General features: G+C 33.9%; 2 protein-coding genes across 2 annotated transcripts; both read right to left on the bottom strand.

Annotated features, from left to right (window-relative positions):
- Positions 1-435: 435 nt before the first annotated feature.
- Positions 436-3,088, bottom strand: LOC132604092 (subtilisin-like protease SBT3). Its single transcript, XM_060317424.1, has 2 exons — positions 2,103-3,088; positions 436-1,881 (listed from the first exon to the last, which is right to left on the bottom strand). The coding sequence occupies exons 1-2, from the start codon at positions 2,979-2,981 to the stop codon at positions 493-495; spliced, it is 2,268 nt and encodes a 755-aa protein (XP_060173407.1). The 5' UTR covers positions 2,982-3,088; the 3' UTR covers positions 436-492.
- Positions 3,089-15,152: 12,064 nt separating this feature from the next.
- LOC132604091 (probable serine/threonine-protein kinase At1g01540) lies at positions 15,153-20,507 on the bottom strand. The gene is made up of 7 exons (XM_060317423.1): positions 19,782-20,507; positions 19,008-19,112; positions 18,508-18,630; positions 18,226-18,396; positions 17,752-17,881; positions 17,447-17,656; positions 15,153-15,765 (listed from the first exon to the last, which is right to left on the bottom strand). The coding sequence occupies exons 1-7, from the start codon at positions 20,342-20,344 to the stop codon at positions 15,601-15,603; spliced, it is 1,467 nt and encodes a 488-aa protein (XP_060173406.1). The 5' UTR covers positions 20,345-20,507; the 3' UTR covers positions 15,153-15,600.
- Positions 20,508-22,651: the final 2,144 nt, after the last annotated feature.

The following is a 22,651-nucleotide window of genomic DNA, read 5'->3' as shown; positions in this document are numbered from 1 at the left end:
ATATCCTTATATTTGATATTTGTGCGTCAGAACCGATAGTAACCATATTAGGTAGTAATAAATTACAGCAAAAATAGAGCCTAAAAGATATAATAGTATATTCTAATCTCATCTTGTTTTATTGTGATTTAAACATTCAAAGAAACTCCGTCTGCTGATGTATGAACTGCTGTGTAAGAGATGAGCAGAAAATAGAAGATTATCTTTTTTTTTAACTGTATTATTTCCTGTTGAAATTGTGATTCATTGAGCATTTCCTTCTTAACAAAAGACAAATGGCTGAGCTGTCTTATTTTGGATCAAGATTGTCCCCATTGTTAATAATTCAATTTTATCTGTTCTCAGCTCAAAATTAATCCACTAATGTAATGAGATTGAGAAAAGTAATCATCAGAATTCTTTATGCATCAATCAGCAAGTTAGTCTTCAAGCAAGTGAAAAGAAATACATAATCTTACTTCACAATTATTCATTAAAATATCAGTTCTGTTCTCACAGAGGATCCGTTCTTATGGTAGTTGCAACAATAGGACTTTTTACAACATATTTACCACTAGTTTCAACCCAACTCAAAGAACCATAAACCAGATATTTATCTACTAGCAATGGACCTTCTATCCTTAGCTTGTAACTTTGTTTTTCATACTTCTCTTTGAAAACTAACTTGTCAGGTTCAACACTAACTTTATATTCATCCATTGAGGTCAACTTTGCTGTGTATGTTGACACACCATCTCCAAGATTAGTCACTGTCCTCTTGAATTCTTGTATCCGTTCCGGATCCGACTTGCTGCTGTTCCAATTGAAATAGCCAATGAAAGATGGATAGTTTAAGTCCAATGATGGGTTGGTACAAGAATATGAGGAGGACCTTGTTATGGTTTTTATCTGTTGGGATGTAAAATCTAGACCACAGAGAAGATTTATGTAGTCTTGTGGGGTCATGTCGTAAATAAGTCCGGGGTCTAGCGCCTTGTTGGGATTGATATGGCCAGCTCCCATGGCTAGTGGATTAGCAGCATTGTTGTTTTTACCGATGTCTCGGATGGGCCCACCCGTGTTGTCCAACGCATCGGCCGTGGTCATCATGGCCGAGCGGATGGCAGCAGGGCTCCATTTAGGATGGACCCCTTTCAGAAGTGCTGCTACACCAGCAGCATGAGGGCACGACATCGACGTACCAGATAAAATGTTGAAGATACTGAAAAGCTCTTGCGTTTTAATTTCACCTACCGATAATTTTTGAGGCCATGAAGCTAATATTAATGCGCCCGGAGCCATCAGGTCAGGTTTGAGAATAAAAGGGCAGCTTTGTGATGGCCCCCTTGAGCTGTAGCTAGCAACTTTTGGTGCTGGTTTAGCACTAAGATGTGTCACTTGAAATTCGAGTTTTCCTTTAGGAGAAGGACTATTCTTGATGTACTTTAAAACTTTATGGCCGTCTTGAAAGTTCAAAAACGTAGCCGGAAATTCACTTTGGAGGTAAGATTCCAAGTCAGTGGTGTTTGTTATGAAGACACCACCGGAAACGTTTGAATTTCTTACATTGTACACTTGATCACTTATTGATCCGTTCGCGTCATAGCAGACCACCATTTTGTATGCATTTTTCTCCAGTTCCTTGTCCTCTAGGCATGTGTTGAGAAAAACAATGGAGCTTTCACTTGAGCTGGAATTCCCTGGGTAGAGAGATAAACCTGTGACTGAAACTCCATTTCCTAGAGTTAGCGTCCCAATAAATTCACGATCAACCGTGCCAGCAGCAACAGTAAGAACCCAAGGTGTTCCATTGTGCAAAGTCACACCATCAGGTCCTTCATTTCCTGCTGAAGTGGAAACAAATATACCTTTTTCCATTGCAGCAAATGAAGCAATAGCTACCTGTTGGAGTAGGAAACCAAATTGTTTAGGATTTGGTATTTTAATTCATGTCTAAGTAGGTGTTATAGTCAGAATTATATAGGAATGGGTTTTTCAGTTTATAGCCAAACTAGGTTTTGCACTATTATAAGTAGAGATGTTGCTAGCTATTTTCATATAGTAGAATAGCATAGCAAAGTAGAGATTTATTGAGTTTATGAGTAAATGTGTTTCCTTCATACCGGATCATCATATAGCGGACGACCATCTTTGCCAAATGACATGGACAATACATCTACTCCATCCTCAATTGCTTGATCAATTGCAGCCAGAATATCAGATATCATTGGTGCACCTTCATCCCATAAAGCCTTGTACATTGCCACATGAGCGTTTGGTGCCATGCCTGTCGAAGCGCCAGGGGCATATCCGAAATAAGATACTGATTCAACACGACTTCCTGCAGCTGTAGACGACGTGTGGGTCCCATGCCCTGCTGTGTCACGAGCTGAATTCATCGCGATTGTAATATTCGGATTGCTAGCAATTAGGCCTTTGTTGAAGTAACGCGCGCCAATGAGTTTCTTGTTACACAAAGAGGAATTGAATTGAGTGCCACTTTCACATTCACCTTTCCATCTTGATGGAACATTAGTCATCCCATCATCATTATAGCTTTTACTCTCTGGCCAAATCCCTGTATCAACCAAACCAACTATAACATCTTTGCCATAATCTGACTTAGGCCATGCACCAGAATTGGAATTCAGGCCAAGGAATTGTGACGTGTGCGTCGTGTCCATTTTAACTGTCATGTCCTTAGTTGAAGAAAGATAGCCTGGAGAATTCTTGATAACTTGTAGCTCAGAAGGAGAAAGACTTGCACTAAAACCATGAATGGCATTAGTGTAAGTATATACAAGGGAATTTCTTTTATCAGAGCCCAGATTTGAGCTATCTGATATAGAAGCAAGAGTGGTCAAGTACCAATTATGATGACTAGAAAAAGCTTTAGGCATGGCTGATAAGTCCATATGGATGATATAAGTTTCTGACTGAGACATGGTAAATGGAAATAAGATAAAAAGGAACCAGAAGCACAAGGGAATGCAATTAGCCATATTGTTGAAGAACGAGATAGAAGTTGGGATATTTTCTTGAACTAAGCTAGTTTACTTATATAGAGAAGTGAGAAGCCATCAGTTGTCCATATTTTCTATATATTGAACTTGCAACTTGCAAGCTAAAAGACAGCCAGTAATAATTCCAAACTCTGCTTCACTCTAAAAGGAAGTGTCTTTGCCATTGCCCCCATCTATCTTGTCAAAAATAGCTTTAGTTTTCGTCCAAAATTATACGTTGTAATTTTCTTTTTTTGTCTATCCCAAAAGAGTGTCATACTCTACTCTACGTTGCTCGGACTCTTTATAGAAATCGCCGAGTGTGTGTCAGATACTCCAAAAGCTATGCGTTTAATTTTTTATGGATCCGACACAACTGCGGCATCAGCTTTGGAAAGTTCAAGCAACATAAGTCGTACTTCTTTACTTAGAAATAATTCAACTTTAAACTTCTCATTTTACTCTACATGAGATGATTTATAGACATGCAGACCATAAGTTTCAAAAGTCTTTCTTTCTTAAACTTTGTGTTCAGTCAAACACAATCATATAAATTGGGATAGAGATCAGGGGCGGATCCACCCTTTAGGGTGGGGGTGGCATGACACCCCCTAGATTGATAAATTTTTTATATATCTATGTTGCAATTTGCTTAAATTAGGTTAAATATTTAATCCTGCCACCCCCAGTTGCAAATTAGACAAAGGTGTCATAACTGGTAGACACAAGTTTGAATATATCTTGAACATTTCTGACTCTCTTTTTTCTTGTGCTTTTTAGTTCCTTTGTACCGGTAATTCCTTTTTCGGCTCTCTCAATTTTCTATTTATCTTTTTATTATTTATATTGTCTTTCATTTATTCTATTATTTTATCTGTGATCTCTAGTGAGAACACACAAATAGAAACTTCAAAATTCCTTAAATTAAGCATTTTTCTTAATCTCAAATTTGTGAGTATTTAAATCGAAAAACTTGGGTCTCAATAGGAATTTTGGATTGAGATCAAAATTCAATTTATTTTTATTTTTTATAATTTCTTTAGTTTATTACTCCCTCCGTCCATGTTTACTTGTCTATATTTGACTTGGGACACTCTTAATAAGCAATAAATAAAATGAGAAATGAATTGGAGTACTTAATAATAAGGGTAAAATAGGTATAAAATGGTCAATTATGTCTTGGTTTTTCAAACTATACAACTTACATAAAAGTGGACATATATTTTTAGTATAGTGAACAAATAAAAATGGACGGAGGGAGTGTATTATAAAAAAAATTGTGCTATTCTATAATTGTTAAATTCAATTTAAATCACTTTACAGCTTAAATTGTGATGGAAATTTCACAAGCATTGCTTGGAAAAAACATAAAATTTATGATTTATTTTTGAGAACTTGTAGTTTATCTAATTCTACATTTACTTATGGGGTGTAATTACCTTTTGAAGATTTTTTCTATTATTTTTCTTATTTTGATTGATGTAATTCCCTTATTGAAGATGTTATTTTACTTGTGCAAGTTCTTTTTTAATATACATAAAAGATGCAAGTCTCTTGGTGAAAATGTTGATTTTTACCTTGTTGTTAATGGGTGTGATTCTTGGTTTAAGATGTTAATTATGTTCATTTCTTGATTTTTGAGATGTAATTTTCAAATTTGTAAATAAAAAAAGGTCTATTGAGTTGACCTGAATAAACTAAAAAGAGATGGACCCGACCCAATACGTTCATAACAAGATATACATTGAAGAAAGTTAGGGCACTCAGCACCTTCAAATCCTAGATTCGTCTCTGAGATAGTAATAAGTTTTAAATTATGCACCGTGATTAATCAGAAGAGAACATTTGTTATGATTTGAATGATACATGATAAAAAATTTGCCCTCAATCATGGAACCAAAGATGCAGACAAAGTTGTATCCTGTATCCATCGTACGTAAAGCCATAGCCACTAAAACTGACTTCCAAATTCTATAGATAAAAGTTAGCACCATATTATTATATTCTGTGGTCCATGGACTTAAGCTAGTCATCTAGATGATAAAGGAGGATCAATCGAAATAATTGGATTCAGAATTTAAATTTTATCTATTAAAACTTAAAATAACACCCTCAAGTTCTAATACTTAACTGTGTTGGAAATTTAGTATTTATACGTATTTAATGGATTGCTCAACACATATAAGGTTCAGGCCAAAGATACTACATTAGGATACGCCCATGGAAATAGCTTGTCATCAAAGTCTTAGGACATACATATATGTTATGTTTTAAGTTTCGGCTTCTTCTTTTTTCAGCTTAAAATTTATATTCGAACATGTAATTGTTTAGACATAAAATCAATCTCAGCAGTTAAATATTGATTTCAGCATTTGGTGCTGAAAACTACTTTATTTAGCTGAGCCAAACGAGGATTTGGCCTTTAGCCAAATTCAATTTTCACATTTACAAACTCTTAATCCTTTTTATATCTTATTATTTCTTTTACTATTCTTTTCACATTTAGAGAGTGACATTAGGATACTTGCAAGCGATAAAAAAAGAAAAGGAGAATGAATAGGAAGAAGGAGAATTATGGCTCTAATTGTCTTAATAAGAGCAATAATCATGAGAAACGTTGCATACAAACTTATAAATTTTTATAAATAAAAATAATTGGAAATCCCCCATGTGTTTTCGTTAAATACTATTGAGAGTCACTTTCTATTGGCAAAACAACATTTGGTACCACCACACTTCTTATCTTGGAAAAAGTTTCTAGGCATTTAAGAAGACTCTTCAGGTCAACTTGTTACAAAAGCAGTAAACAAAAAAGTTCCAATTTTTCCTGGTCTCTTTTTTAGAAACTTCTTAGAGAAAAAGCGGGTGTGAACAAAGTAAAAGAAAATTATTTGATTAAGAGTCACTTCAATTCTATCATCATGGAAAGACGAAAAAAAATGCAAAATGTTTCAACGAGCAAGTCAGTCACATGAATTTTAAATTGATATCTAACAAGATCTGAAGTCAATTATTATGAGCTGTTTTTTCTAAGCTAAGCCAAACGGGCCAACTTATTTTAAGCACAAAATGGCTTACAACCTGGTCAGTCAAACACTCAAAAGCAGCAACTTATAAGCTAAGCCAAACGGGCTCTATGTCTATAAATGCAGAAAAGCAAGGAAAATTTGTTATGAATATTAGGTACGATGAAAATATTTTTGAGAAGTAATTATATTGGCAAAAAATGTTGATTAAGGAAAACATTCGGGAGAAATGGTTTTTTAGCCCTTTACAAAAAAAAAATTAGTTTTATAACCTTTTTACGAGAGATCTTCATTTTTCACACATAAAAGATCTGAAAAAGTCATTTTCTTCCATTCAAATTATAAGAGGCCAAGAGATCTCATTTCCTTGTTCAGATTGGAATATTAAAATTTGGATTGGATTTAAGGAAAGTTCAAATCCAAACCAAACAAAGTTCATATTGGTTTAATTTTCTTGAGTTCGTTTTCGGGTTTATTGATTTTGCTATTTGGCTTTGAGTCTATAAGTTGGGTTTATTCTCTTACAAATTAAACATCCAAATAAAGTATTTGTGTCAATTTCCCTTCTAAAAAACTTCCTACTATAATCACCAAATAATTTAGTTTTTCTTCATATTTTAATCATTTGATCAAGGATTCATTTGTTTTGTATCCTCTTAAACTTTACTATGTCCAATATAAATTCATGACAGATTAGTGGTTTGATTGAATTGAACGATTAAATCACATTAAGAAAGCATGATATCGACTCAAACCGGTAAGTGGAACGCCAACTTTTCCTCTACTGGTTTCAAACATAAATTCACCTATAAATCTTATAAGCACATGGCATACTAATGACTCATGCGAGTAATGTAACCATTAGCAAGAAAGATCATAGCAACAGAAGCATTAAGTGGGCTAAGGGTATATTTACTCATTTAATAGAATTTTAGACTTATTACTTATTAGATAGGATATCCAAAAATTTAAAGTCTCAAATCCGAAATTCAAATTTTTGAAAAATTAAATCTAAATTTTTCGAACCAAAACCCCAAAAACTTCACATGTGGATTTTTCCCAAATTATGCCCACTCCGAGAAGCAGCTAGTTTTGTTCACAAATCACAACTCTTTATCCTATTATTGTTCCAATTTAACCTATATTATCAATCTTTACAAGTCAATATTTATAAAAAGTTAAAAACACCATTTGGTTGTTATACTCTGATCAATCTTTAATAAATAAAAGAATTTTAAAAATACTCTTCATTTCACAATCGAATATCAAAATCACCAAGAGAGTATTCTCCTAAAATTGACTTATTTTTCGAATCATACAAAATCTCTTAATACAAAGGCCACTTATTATGGGCGAACCATGTGAGTCTTGTCCCAACAACAGCAACAACAACATACCCAGTGAAATCCCACAATGTGAGGTCTGGGGAGGGTAAAGTGTACGCAGACCATACCCCTATCTCGGAAGACAGGGAGGCTGTTTCCGAAAGACCCTCGGCTCAAGAGAAATCACAACGAGAAATGTTAGATAAGCACAAGCAGTTCAAAGCAGAATGCAAATGAAACTAAAGAAAGCGAATAAGTCAGAATAAAGCAGTCTGGAAAAAAAAAGGGAACAATAGCTACCACAGATAAAAAAGATAATCGAAGTACAAGAAACCACATATAGTAGCAAGAAACAAAGGGCAATATATAGACTATAGATTGAAACAACGACTACCTACTAGCCTTCTACCCTAATCTGAGTCCTCCAAAACCTCCTATCTAGGGTCATGTCCTCGGTAAGCTGAACCTGCGCCATGTCCTGTCTCAGCACCTCTCCCCAATACTTTTTCAGCCTACCCCGACCTCTTCTGAAACCATCCATAGCTAACCTCTCACACCTCCGCACTGGAGCGTCTCTGCCTCTCCTCCTCACATGCCCAAACCATCTCAGCCTCGCTTCCCTCATCTTCTCCTCCACTGATGCTCCTCCAAGCTTATCCTGGATATCTTCATTCCTAATCGTATCTCGCCTGGTGTGCCCACACATCCATCGCAGCATTCTTATTTCCGCAACTTTCATCTTTTGGACATGAGAGCTCTTGACTGCCCAACACTCTGCCCTGTACAACAAGGTCGGTCTCACAACCACTTTGTAGAACCTGCCTTTAAGTTTTAGTGGCACTTTCTTATCACACAGCACTCCTGAAGCATGCCTCCATTTCATCCACCCTGCGCCAATACGATGTGAGACATCATCATCAATATTCCCATTTTCTTGTATAATAGACCCGAGATATTTAAAACTTCTTTTCCTTGGGATGACCTGGGTACCAAGCCTCACTTCCACGCTAGACTCATGTGTCACGTCACTGAACTTGCATTCCATGTACTCTGTTTTGGTCCTACTCAACTCTGAATCCTTTAGACTCCAGAGTTTGTCTCCAGACCTCTAGCTTAGCGTTCACTCCGCTGCGTGTCTCGTCGATCAAGACTATGTCATCCGCAAATAACATACACCATGACACCTCACCTTGAATTCGCCGCGTCAGACAATCCATCACTAGAGCAAATAAAAATGGGCTAAGAGCTGATCCTTGGTGCAACCCCATCTCCACTGGGAAGTACTCCGAGTCTCCTCCCACTGTCCTTACCCTGGTCTTGGCTCCCTCATACATGTCCTTGATCGCCCTAGTGTACGCTACAGGTACACCTTTGGCCTCCAAGAATCTCCATAAAACCTCTCTTGGCACTTTGTCGTAAGCCTTTTCTAGGTCGATGAAAACCATGTGCAGGTCCTTCTTCCTCTCCCTATACTGCTCCACCAGTCTCCTCACAAGATGGATGGCTTCTGTAGTCGAGCGCCCCGGCATGAATCCGAACTGATTCTCTGAAATGGGCATGCCTCTTATCACCCGGCATGTGAGTCTTGTCCCATGTGGCATATAATCTTTTCTTCTTTTTCAAGACAAATTATCAGTTGCTTTCATAGTTAAGAATTCTAAATCTAAGATAATGATATTAGGTATTAGTAATTGAGTTTTGAATTTAATTTTTGTATAGACTTAATGACTTTCTTAACACAAACATAGAATTTAAACTAAAGTTATTGGGTTCAGCCGAAGCGCCGAACCCGTATGTGGACTTCTAGCTCTGCACTGAATTTGTACCGATGGTGAATATTGACATGATATATTGTCGCCACTTGTATTATCTCCAAATACCTTTTCCTCTCTTCCCTAATCAAAGTCATTTCAATTCTAGAATCAACACTAGTAATTTTCTATATCGAGCTCACCAATCATGAAAGCAGAATATTTACATAGCCGACCTCAAAGCAGAATGTAGAATATTTTCTACGTTGATTGTTTAGACATAAAATCAATCTCAGCAGTTAAATATTGATTTCAGCATTTGGTGCTGAAAACTACTTTATTTAGCTGAGCCAAACGAGGTTTTGTCCTTTAGCCAAATTCAATTTCCACATTTTCAAATTCTTAATCCTTTTTATATCTTATTATTTCTTTTATTATTCTTTTCACATTTAGAGAGTGACATTAGGATCCTTGCAAGCGATAAAAAAAGAAAAAGAGAATGAATAGGAAGAAGGAGAATTATGGCTCTAATTGCCTTAATAAGAGCAATAATCATGAGAAACGTTGCATACAAACTTATAATTTTTTATAAATAAAAGTAATTGGAAACCACCCATGTGTTTTCGTTAAATATAAGACAAAAAAACATTTGGTACCACCAGACTTTTATCTTGGAAAAGGTTTCCACTAGTAACATGAATTTTGGTGTTTAAGAAGACTTCAGGTCAACTTGTTATAAAAGCAGTAAACAAAAAAGTTCCAACTTTTACTACTGACTCTTTTTTAGAAACTTCTTGGGAGAAAAAGGGGGTGTGAACATAGTAAAAAGAAAATTATTTGATTAAGAGTCACTTCAGTCAGTTCTATCATTATGAAAGAAGAAAAAACATGCAAAATGTTTCTACCAGCAAGTCAGTTACCTGAATTTTAAATTGATATCTAACAAGACCTGAAGTCAATTATGTCTATAAATGCAGAAAAGCAAGGAAAATTTGTTATGAATTTTTGGTATGATGAAAATATTTTTGAGAAGTAAATTATATTGTCAAAAATATTGATTAAGGAAAACATTTTTCATCTGGAGGGAGAATATATAAGCTCTTTACACTTATGAGGGGAAGCTAAGGGTGCGCTTGGGCAGTTCAGATTGGATTAATAAAATTCGGTTTGGATTTTTGGAAAGGAAAGCCAAAATCCAAATCAAATAAGGTTCGAATTGGTTCAATTTTCTTGAGTTCGTTTTTTGGGTTAATTAATTTGACTATTTAAGAATTTTCGGGTTGTGTCTATATGGAGTTACGAATCTTTTTTTGCCATTGCTTGTTTACACTGATTTGAGTTGTCTGTCCTTGTGCCAAGGATTTACCGGAAACAACCTCTCCACCTCCCAAGGTAGCATTACAAAAAAATGGGTAATTTGTAGAGGTTGAAAGTTGCAATTCGCTGGGGTTTTGGCCTCCTCGAGCAATTAACGGAGGCTAAAATCCCCGCGAATTGCCACTTTCAACCTCCGCAAATTACACTTTTTTTTATAGTGTAGGTGTAAGGTCTGCGTACGCTCTACCCTCCTCAGACCCCACTTAGTGAGATTTCACTGGGTATGTTATTGTCGTCTATAAGTTAAGAGTCTGAGTCCGGAGCCAAAATGACTTATTTTTGCAGCCATTAGACCAAAATAGACTGCCTTTTTTTTTTATACCACAATGGGTATTTCGTTGGTTATCCAACGAAATACCCACACAAGCACTGTTCATAGCCGCATTTTTTTGTTGCATCTCGCTACACTTATAGCGAAATGCAACAAATATTTTTTTTTTTTTTTTTTTTTTTGCATTTCGTGAGTTAATCAACGAAATGCAACAATTTTTTTTTATTTTGTTTTTGCATTTCGTGAATTAATAAACGAATTGCAACATTTTTTTTTTTTTTTTGCATTTCGTGAATAAAAAAACGAAATAAGAAATTATATATTTGCATTTCGTGTATTAAAAAACGAAATAGGATAAAAAAAAAATTAATTTCGTTCATATAAAAACGAAATTGGAAAATATATATATATATATATATATATATTTTGCATTTCGTTGGTATATCTACGAAATAGTAAAAAAACAATTTTGTATTTCGTTTATTAAAAAACGAAATATGAAAATAATTTTTTTTGTATTTTTGTATTTCGTTTATATAAAAAAATAGGAAAATAATTTTATTTTCATTTCGTTTATATAAAAACGAAATAGGAATACATATATATATATTTCATATACCAATGAAATAGGATAAATATATATTTTTTTTTTTGTATTTCATTTATATAAAAACGAAATAGGAAAATAATTATTTTTTTTCGTTTATATACCAATGAAATAGGAATAAATATATATATATATATATATATATATATATATATATATATATATATATATATATATTATTTCTTTTATTTTATTTGAAATATGAAATTTTTTTTATTTCATTCATATCAAAACGAAATTGGAATATATATATATATATATATATATATATATATATATATATATTGCATTTCGTTGATGCATTTCGTTGGTATATCAATGAAATAGTATATTTTTTCTTTTTTTCTTTTTTGTATTTCGTTTATTAGTCAACTTTATATGTCGAGAAAATTAGTCAGCTTTATTTTCAAAAATTGAAACCGCATAAGTAAAATTGACATTCACAGCTACATTACCCCAAGATTTTTACGTTGAAATCTATTGCGTATCATCATCTTATAAGTAAATAAAACTGAAAATTTCACGCCAATTTGGGGGAAAATTGAAATTGAATGGGATAAAAGCTGTTTTTTTAAAAATCGGCTCGGCCAAACTGCCTTGTGGCAGTTTGTCCGCATAGATCTCGAAAAAATACGCAAGTTCAAAAAAAAAAAAACGCGTAAAACGGACGTCCGAGTGCAAAGTTATGACCATCTTAATACAAACATAGAAGAATTTGAACGAGAGATATTGGGTTCAGTCGAAGTACCGAACCCGTATGTCGACTTCTAGCTCCGCCCTGATTTTGTACCGATGTTGAATATTGACATGATATATTGTCGCCATTGGTATTATCTCCAAATATTTTTTCCTCTCTTCCCTAATCAAAGTCATTTCAATTCAAGAATCGACACTAGTAATTTTCTGCATCAAGCTCACCAATAATGAAAGCAGAATATTTATATAGCCGACCGCAAAGGGTGTTGGTGATTGAAGCTTACCCAACCTTAGTGAATGGTTTCATCTTCCTAATAATTGAAGGAAAACGCCAAAAAGAAAAGAAAAAAAGTACAATTATCTTCTCTAATCTCTCAGAATGATGCATACTTAATTATAGATAGAGAAATTATGTTCTTAGTGAAGCTAATTAAATTACATAGTTCGTGAATGACAATCTTGGAAAGATAGATACTAATTTTTTGATTTATTTGATCATCAATGCAACAATCAAGTTTGTAGGTTGCTGGATCATCTCCAGTACTTGTCAACACGAACTTACAGGAACTGAAGGTTCCCATGCCATTCGTGCACAAAGAATACTCCACTATTATCACATATAATGATCCCATAAGAAGAAGTTAAACAGCAAGACAATTAAACTGATGGTAACTTGATGTAAGTAACAGGAAATTCATCATAATGGCACTAACATGATACATGTTGTCCATGTAAAGTGAGCCAGCCTATTTCCAGATAATATCTACATTATTGCTGAAGCAACAAAAACAAAGCCCTTCTACATAGAAGTTAGCACCAAAAGAAGCTATGGCAATAAGATGTTGATGATACAACTCTCCTTTTATTTGGAAAGGAGTCCAATGTTATCAAAGGCGAAAATCACAAAAAAGCTCTAAGTCCATTGGAGCTTTAAGCGCAAAACACGAGTAAAGCACGGCCTTTAATGAAGAAAGGTGCAAGTGGAGAAAAAACACAAATATGTATGTGTAGCCCAAGACTAATAATTATAAGCATGAATAACAAATATATGGGCAAAAAAATTACGATAAAGTGAAATATTCATTGTTTAGTGTTGTTTCTTCAAGATTGGCTCATGGGCAAGGAAAGTATATCTTAGCCTTGATGATAACTCTGAAGCGCCCGCTAAGCAAAGCGAAGCACTTAACATGTCTTGCGTCTCGCTTCAGGGCTTAAACCGCTTTAAGTGCGCCTTTGACAACATTAAAGAAGTTAAAGATAGAAGACAGAAAACATAGCATAAAATGACAACAGAAAAAGAAAAGCTACACTCCTTGTTTATTAGCTGGCCCAAAGAATGTCAGGGAACTTTTAGGGTCTGTTTGGAAAGCCACGTGGTAATTGGAATTGGTGTAATTACTAGAGTAGTAATTACACAGTAATATAATTACAACGACCTGTTTATTTGTCATAATGTAATTATAGTATAATTACAAGCGTATTGTTTGGTTGCACAAGTTTAATTATACGGTTTGTTTAATTTAAAAAAAATTATCAAAAATTTAAAATTAATATTAAAAAACATGTGCCGTTATAAATGATATTAAATTGGTTATTTAATAACACATTGTTTCTTGAAAATATATTAATTAATAATCATATATTTGTAACTAATATTGTAAAAAATAATTGATATATATTTTTAATTAATTATAAAACTTAAAAGCAGACTTTTTTTGTGAGAACATGGATGGGATGTTTAACAAAAAAAATATATAATTATAATGCCGTAACATCATTCAAATGTTTGAAAAAAAAAAAATCTATCAACTGTAAGTGAAAAATAAACAACATACAATGTGAAATAACAAGTCAATAGTACTAAAACAAATAAATTCAAAATCGAAAATATAACCTAAATTCAAAATCCAAAAGAAAAAGTTTAACATAATACTCTTATGTCAAATTTCAACATTTCATAAGTAAGTTCCAACATGACTTAAATAAATATAATTCAAAAGAAAGGAAAAATAAAGTCTATAACCTCATTCATAATAAAATTCTACTTTAATAACGTCACTCATTATATGTCAAGTTTGTTAATGATTCATTCTTTCTAATATTAAGAGGTGTAGTGTCAAAAATTAAAATAATAGCACGGTTATGCTAAATAAATAAAAAATACGAGCATTTATATGGAACCACAAGAAGTAAAGGTTGAATTGAGAAGAAAGGAAATGAAAGATAAATATATAAAAAGAAAAATATATTTAACAAAATTAAAATAATAGAAATTAAAAAAGAATAGAAATTAAAATAAAACAAAAAAGAAAAGAAATTAAAATCAAACAAAAAAGAAAGAAACTAAAAAGTAACCCTGAAATTGCAGGGTGTAATTACACCCAATTCTCAGCCCTCCTTGAGAATTGGAGAGTGTAATTACACCCTATCAATTACACTCAATTTCCATCTAACTGTGTAATTACTTGGTCAAACAAACAAACCAAATTGTGTAATTACACTCAGTTCCAATTACCTGGGTGGCTTTCCAAACAGGCCCTTAATAACCACAAGTTTAAAAGAAAGGAGGAGAAGAACTATTTCCTCAAAGACAGAAGCAGCTAATGAAACTCCAGCTACATCTTCACTTCAAACTATCTACACTCCTTGGTATGCAGAGAGTCAAAATAATCATTAATTTGTAGTGCCAAAATAATCATTGATTTGTAGGGCCCTTGACTTAGTCACTATGAAAATTACCCTCATGAACTTTTCCCTTGAGACAACACCAGAAAACACAATAAGTGAGTGAGGGGTCCAAAATCCATAATGTGTGCCCACTTCTAGCTGTCAAACAGTATCTCTGGTCACTGCCAAGCAAAAGACAGCTTCCTCTATTGCTTCTTTGTAGAACCCCCCCCCCCCCCCCCCCCCCACAAGTCCCCAGCATCCACATATATCACAACTCATAAACCAAAGCATCATAGCAAACACTCCAGTATTTGAATAGGCATTAAGAAAGGAAGGCTTTTGGCACATATCAAAAGTATCTTTAATAGTACTTATGATATTAAACATGTCTCTGACATTTCTACCATTACAAGAGCATCTTAGTAAGAGCAAAATGAAAAGTCCAAAGTTAAAGAGATACAAGGAAGAGATGGTGTATTCACTTTCTTGAACATGGTAAAATCCATACAAGGCAAAACATAGGCAACATCTTACTACTACTACTTTCTCCTCATATCAATTTCATCATCTCCTCACATGGAAGACCTAACTGATACAAGGAATTAAAAGGAGATTGTTACATGAGTTTGTGGAAATATAATTTAATCATTTCTTTTCATTTGGAAAGTGCATCCAACTAGAAGAGTGAAATGAAAATTTAATTATATACTAATAAAAAGAGCTATGCTCTTAACAAAATTGCAAGCAACTAAATACAACAACAATAAGAGCTACTCTACAAAACCTAAGCGAGTGCTGAATTTGCACAAGTGAATCGTATGTACATTCGCCAGCTCCAAAGTGAAAGGCAAAAGAAACTAGAGTTTTAAGTTGACCTTTTAGCCCACTTGGCCAGGCTACTCGTCATCATCAATTTCTTTCTTTGTCAACAAAGATCGATTGGTTTGAACAGTACTTTCATATCCACTGCTATCACCTGATTCAATTATGCGCTTATCCATTACGCTCTCTTTCATTCCATCATGATGTGGACGTCCATTTTCTCTTGAACCTCTTCGCTCCTGTATGAATCACACAGTTACTTAAAGGAGGGAAGCAATGTATTATTTTTTTGAAGGATTGATAGAAAATAAATAGGTGATTCAATTACTACTTAATACAGCTTCCTAGCAAAGTTTCAACTTCATATTACTAAACTTGATATCAGATCTTTGATCAGATTTCTAAAATTAGTTTGTAAAACAATCAATTTGATTAGTACTATAAAATGAGAGGGAGATTAGATTAAGTTTCAGTATCCGAATGACCCATTACTCAATCTGTGTGTAACAAGCATAGTGCAATAGCGGAGAATGTGGCATGCATTGAATGCTCATTCCGGGAAAGCAGATACATGACTTTCATTACAGAATAGATACACTCTAATAGTTTAGTGCTTATTAGACTCAATTCACTTCCTTCCGTCCAGTGTTGTAAAAGGCTTAACGCGCACTTAAGCCCTGAAGCTAGGGGAAAAAGATGTTGAGCGCTTCTCGCTTAATGTGCGCTCCAGTGTCATCATCAAGGCTCTCGGTCATGCTTTTCCTTCCTAATGAGCGTCTCTATAAGAGGCCAGTGTTATCAAAGGCGCGCTTAAGCTCTAAAGCGAGGCTCAAAACATGTTGAGCGCTTCGCCTTGCTTTATGTGCGCTTCAGTGTCATCATCAAGGCTCTAAGACATACTTTTCCTTGCCAATGAGCCTCTGTTGGAGAGGTGACACTAGATGGATTGATATTTCAGTTTATCGTAATATTATTACAATTTCTTTGTCCATATATTTGTATTCATGCTTATTATTATCAATCTTGGACTATATATATATATATATATATATATATATATATATATATATATATATATATATATATATATATATATATATTTGTATTTGTATTTTTGCACCATTGCGATTTTTTTTATTAAAGCCCACGTTTTATTTGCGCTTTGCGCTTAAAGCCCCAGCTGACCTTAGAGCTTTTTTGCGCTTTTCGCTTTTGATAACACTGTAAGAGGCAACACTAAACAATTGATATTTTACTTTATTGTTATTTACTTTTCAATTTCTTTGTCCATATATTTGTAATTCATGCTTATTACTCCCCCCGGTTCAAAATAAGTGTCCACTTAGCCTTTTTTTCACACCCCGTAAGAAAACACTAACTCCTAGAAAAAAAAAAAAAAAAAATTTTGACTAAACTACCCTCAATTAATAAGATCCTTGCTTATTTATTGCCTTGGGTAAATAGGAAAAAAAATGGAAAATAAAGTTAATTCCTCCTTGATTATGTAAGTGGACACTTACTTTGAACCAAAATAGAAAGGCTAAGTGGACACTTATTTTGAACACAGGGGAGTATTATTAGTCTCGGACTAAACATACATATTTGTATTTTTTTCTCCATTTGCGCCTTTGTTAATTAAAGACCACACTTTGTTTGCATTTTTTTGCTTAAATCCCCTACGGACCTTAGAGCTTTTTTGCACTTTTCACTTTTGATAACACTGATTCCGTCTTCTAGAGGATATGTTCTTTATTCCTCACTTAATAAATAAGAGAGAAGTTGGGTTCTTCTATAGAAAGGAGGTTACCACACATCAAGAAAGCAAGATACCAGGAACCAAATTGCATGCTAAGCCTCATGAATAGTAATATATGATAGTTTAAAGGCATGCAGTTCTAAATAGGAAAAGCTCAAACTTACATCACGGAAGGGAAAATCATCAGCCTCAAGCATGTGTATCACATGGCCCATCTTTGGCCTTTTCTGAGCGTTGGGGTCTACACAACGCAATGCTACCAAAAGGGCACGTTTTAGTGCTCTAGAAGAAGGCTTCTCACGCAACTTGGGATCCAGAACACCCTCAGAGTTCCGGTTAGAAACCATTGTCTTAAGCCAATCAACCAGATTGACCTGAGAGTTAGATCAATTGCAAAAGTCAGAACTAAACAAGACACGAGATTTAAGATGCTTCTTAAAACAGAACGGTTAAGATAAATGGAACAAACCTCTCCAGGAGCACGGCTATAATCCACAGGATTCCTTCCAGAAATAATCTCCATGATAAGAATTCCAAAACTATAAACATCACTTCTATCATTCAACATGCCAGTACTAGCATATTCTGGAGCAACATAGCTGATAAGAGAAACAAGAAGATTAGCAATTCAGTTTTCATGGTTGCCTCAACACTAGAAACAACAGAAAATGCTACTCCCTCTGTCCCAATTTATGTGAAGGTGTTTTACTGGACATGGACACAGAGTTTAAGAGAAAAGGACGTTGAAACTTGTGGTTTAAAACAAGCCATAGAAATTTATGTGGCTACAAATCATCTCATTAGGAGGAAAGTTCAGGAAAGTTTAAAACTAAATTATTACTAAACATACAAAGATGTCATTCTTTTTGGGACTGACTAAGAAGGAAAAATTGTCACAAATTGGGATGGAGGGAGTAGTAGATTTTTGATATCTAGCACTAACCCGAATGTTCCCATAACCCTTGTAGTTACATAGCTCCTCTCTGAGCCTAAAAGCTTAGCTAAACCAAAGTCAGATACTTTTGAATTCCACTGCTTATCAATCAAAATATTGCTCGACTTGATGTCACGGTGAACTACTTTGGGTTCGAGGCCCTCATGCAGATAGGTCAACCTGCATTCATTGTCAGTTTTAGTTTTCCATATTAACACAATCTAGATAACAATGACTGCCCAAAATGAAAAACTAGAAGTTTAAACATCCCAAAGACCAGCAAGTTTATACCCTTTTGCTGTTCCAAGAATTATGTTCATCCGAATTTCCCATGTAAGAGGGCTGTATGGCCCTACATCTCCGTGGAGCCACTGCTCCAAGTTCCCATTGTCCACATATTCATAAACAAGCATCCTGAAAAAAGCATTGAATTATCTTGAGTAATCCCAATTCCCAACACTCAAATCAGCACAGTTGTAGGTCTAAGCAATCCTTATAAACTACAAGTACACAAATGTAATACTCCCTATGTTTCAATTTGTTTGTCTTGCTTTCCTTTTTAATCCATTTAAAAAGAATGTCTCTTTCCTAATTTGACAGGTCTTTAATTTCAACATTCCACAATGCATGTTTAAGACCACAAGATTAAAGGGCATTTTGGTACATTATACATATCTTTAGTTAACAACCATAAGGTTCAAAAGTCTTTTTTACTTTCTTAAACTCTCTGTCCAGTCCAACTAAGACAAACATTGATCAAATCAAATTGCAGACTAATGAAAACGAAATACCTGTGAGCTCCCTCAGCACAGTAACCAAGTAACCTCACCAAATTCTTGTGCCGAACTCGACCAATTGCTTCCACTTCTACCTTAAATTCCCTCTCTGCCTGTCCCCTGAAAAGAATGTCACATGGAAAAAATTAAAGAACTAAAAAACGGACATGTTTCTCATCAAATAAGCCTATAACTACCCATCTAACTCCAGCTTGCATTTAACTAATCAAGAACCAAAATCCAGTTGCAGATCTAGCCATTCACAGCTCGTTTAACAGAACCCATCACTTTCAGCTCAGACCATGTACATTTGCAAACTTTTTAAAAATGTATACATATCTAATAAACTGCACTAACTCAGAACCTACTAAGGAGCCGTTTAGCCATGAAAATTATTCACTTTTTTCCGGAATAATTTTTCACTTTATTTCAGAATCAGTGTTTGGTTTATAAAATTTTCAAATCCAACTTGGAGTTGGATTCCAAATTTGGAAAGAGCTCCAAACATGTTTTCCAACTCTAACTTCACAAATGAAAAATATTTGGAATCTATGACCAAACGCCTAATAAGTATAAATTCTAATTGGATTCATGAGCAAGAATGCATACAGTACACTTAACATGAAATGGCATATTAAGTGTGATATTCATGCAAAAAGCATGTGACATACCTAAACATATTAGCATCTATATATAAGCAAATTGCACTATGCATACAAAATAACCACAAAGAACACAACTTCAATCAAGCATCACAAAAAAAAGCAAAACAAGTTCAAATAACCTCACCTATTATTCAGCAAATTCTTAACAGCAACATAACTATTATCTTCCATAACACCACGATACACAATACCATAACCACCTTCACCAATAACATTCTCATGAGCAAAAAAATTAGTAGCAATCTCAAGCTCTCTCAAAGTATACCAATGACCCCACCCTAAATGTGAAACCTCAGGTCCACTAATCCCACCACCACCCTGCTCCCCACTCCCATGACCCGACCCGCCACCCGACCCGACCCGATCAGGTTTAACCAAATGATGACCCTTCCCATTTTTATTATTACCAATCTCAATTTGGATTCTCTGGGGTGTTTCTTTTTCGGGTTCTGGAAGTGGGTTTGGATCAAGAACCGGGTTTGGGTCAATTCGGATCTCTTTGATTTCAGTAATTTGGGGATTGTTACTGTTGTTTGGATTATTGTTACGTTTTGAAGTGTACCAAAGTGAAATAAGGAAGAGAATTAGTACTATTGCTGCACCAACACAAATTCCAACAACTACCCATAAGTGTAAACCAAAAATTGATGTTTTCTTGGACAACTCATCATTCAAGAATGCTGACATTTTTTTGTTTTCAAGAATGTTGGGTTAAGTTGAAAATAGAAGACATGAAATAAGGAGATAATACAAAGAGGAAAGTAGAGTGTTTAAGGTTGTAGTTAGAGACAGTGGTGGTCTGTAGAGCAGCTGGGTGAAGTTGAAGTGAGAGGTCAAGGGTTAGGAGGGAGTGGGGTAGGGGGGTGGGGTGAGGGGTGAGGGGAGAGCAGCTGTAGTGATTGGGAAAGTCAAATTGGAGTAAATGATGTTATGTTCGGATCAACTTATACTCACCTCGATTAATTTTATAAGGTATGATATATTCAATTTTATAAGGTACAGTAAATAAAAGTATTCACTAATGTATTTCTCAAGATTTTTTGTTATGGGTTTTTTTTACTTTCGTTAATTCTTTTCTAATTTTTTTTGTCATATTTTTTCTTGAGCTGAAGTCTTTTGAAAACAACCGCTATAAGGTATGCTACACTCTTTTTTCTTCGGACTCACTTGTGAGATTATACTGAATATATTATTATTATTATATTTCTCGAGATTTTGATAGAAGAAAAGAAATCATAATGAAATTTCGTGAATTTCAAGAAGAAAAAAGTAGTAGTAAATGGTGAAGGGTTAGTGGGGTTAGGGAGCAGCTGTAGTGATGGGACTGATAAAAAGGGTGAAATTGTTTAAGCGTGCCAAAAGGAGTGAATAGTCAAAATTTGAGGAAAATTCTAAATATAGTATGTATTTTATTTACAAATCTCGTGTGTTATGTGAAGTGTATATGACGCTATCGGTTTACAAGAGTCAAACGAACTTATTTTATCATAATGTTTTCATATATCTTTTAATATTTTAAATTATTAATTATTGTGATTTATATTATTTTTTACATAATTTTTAAATATATAAATTTTATTTTGAAAATTTTTAGAGATTTTATGTCTGAATTTACGATCAAGATATAATAATTTGACTTTTAAAATTTGAATTGTGTCGTATAAATTGAAACAGAGGAAATATGTACTTATCTCTGATGAAAACTTATGCATTTAAAAAGATAACATTTTGTTGTGAATTCCAAAAGTAAATGTCTCATCAAATTTGGATGGATTAAAATAGATTGAATTATTAAATTGATTACCTTATTTTATGATTTAATTGAAAATAAATTAGCCCTATCAAAGATTGTGGTGAATACTCATGCATCCTTAATTAAAGATTTCAGATTTGAGCTTTGAGTATTAAGTTGCCCTTTGGTTGAGAGGCGATATCTCAAAAATGAAACTTCAACGTACTAATTTAAATTAGTCGAGCTTCAAAGCGGATATCGAATATCAAGATCTTTTAGTTATATAACCCTTTTCACGCAAGATTTATTTCAGTCCCACATCGGTGAAAATGAGGAAGATTAATCTCTCTATAATCTTAGACAATACCCATCTCATGTTTTATTAGCTGGCTTTTGAGATTTATGATTAGTTTTTCCTATTCAAATTGCTGTAAGCATACAAGATTATTTCCTCGTCATGCCAATATAACTGAAAATGCCTTCGATAAGTAAATTCCTTCCCTAAAACACTTAAAAAAGATCAAGTCAACTCTATTCGTTTAAAAGTTACTTTTCCCAAAAATAAGTTGGCTTAAGATGAATCAGACTCCGTTCAACTTAAAGGTAAGATACAGTCCTGTAAGTCAATGCAAGTACGAAGTAACTGTATTATTCCGTCATCTAGATCAAAAAGAGTGTCCACTTATTCTTTTTATTTAGTTCAAAAAGAATGTTCACTTATCAAATTAAAAAGTAATTAATCTTATTCTTTCAAAACTGACCTTATTATCAAATTACTTATTTTTATTTAGAAATTAATATTTTTTAAGGGGTGTACAAATTACCAAGTGCACGCTCTTTTTTATGGAGGAAGGTAAGGTATTATTACTGGGATCAGAATGGTTTGACTAATAACTCGTCATTCTACCAGTCCAATTAAAGTTTTAAACTTGGGCAAATTGAACATGTTATACTTTTATGAATCAAGATAGGAAACTTTTACTGATTCTTACTTTGCTTGAATCAATAAATTATACCTTATATTAACGGGGTGTAGGTAGCTTATAAGTTACGGATTAACGTGAATTTTGTAATATTTATCCAAAATTCATATATGTATTAAGAAATAATTAGATATTTAAATATATATTCAGTTATTATTATTATTATCATATACTAATTTGGAATCGTCGTAGAAATTCTAAAACTTCAAATTCTAAATTCGTCGTTATTTACGGGAGGACCTAAGTAATTCATTTATAGATTATAATTGAAGGTGTGTT

This window comes from Lycium barbarum, chromosome 7 (assembly GCF_019175385.1).
Source record: "Lycium barbarum isolate Lr01 chromosome 7, ASM1917538v2, whole genome shotgun sequence".
NCBI classification, from domain to species: domain Eukaryota; kingdom Viridiplantae; phylum Streptophyta; class Magnoliopsida; order Solanales; family Solanaceae; genus Lycium; species Lycium barbarum.
Note: the sequence above shows the minus strand (reverse complement) of the source record. Positions and strands in the feature narration are given on the sequence as shown.

What these genes read in the sequence shown, in the direction of transcription:
- LOC132604092 (XM_060317424.1), bottom strand. Translation starts at nt 2,981, where the DNA reads ATGGCTAATTGCATTCCCTTGTGCTTCTGGTTCCTTTTTATCTTATTT. An exon ending in GTCCGCTATATGATGATCCG is followed by an intron (nt 1,882 to 2,102) that starts GTATGAAGGAAA and finishes CTACTCCAACAG; the next exon opens with GTAGCTATTGCTTCATTTGC.
- LOC132604091 (XM_060317423.1), bottom strand. Translation starts at nt 20,344, where the DNA reads ATGTCAGCATTCTTGAATGATGAGTTGTCCAAGAAAACATCAATTTTT. An exon ending in AGGGTTATGGGAACATTCGG is followed by an intron (nt 17,882 to 18,225) that starts GTTAGTGCTAGA and finishes TTCTCTTATCAG; the next exon opens with CTATGTTGCTCCAGAATATG. An exon ending in ATGATTTTCCCTTCCGTGAT is followed by an intron (nt 15,766 to 17,446) that starts GTAAGTTTGAGC and finishes TGATTCATACAG; the next exon opens with GAGCGAAGAGGTTCAAGAGA.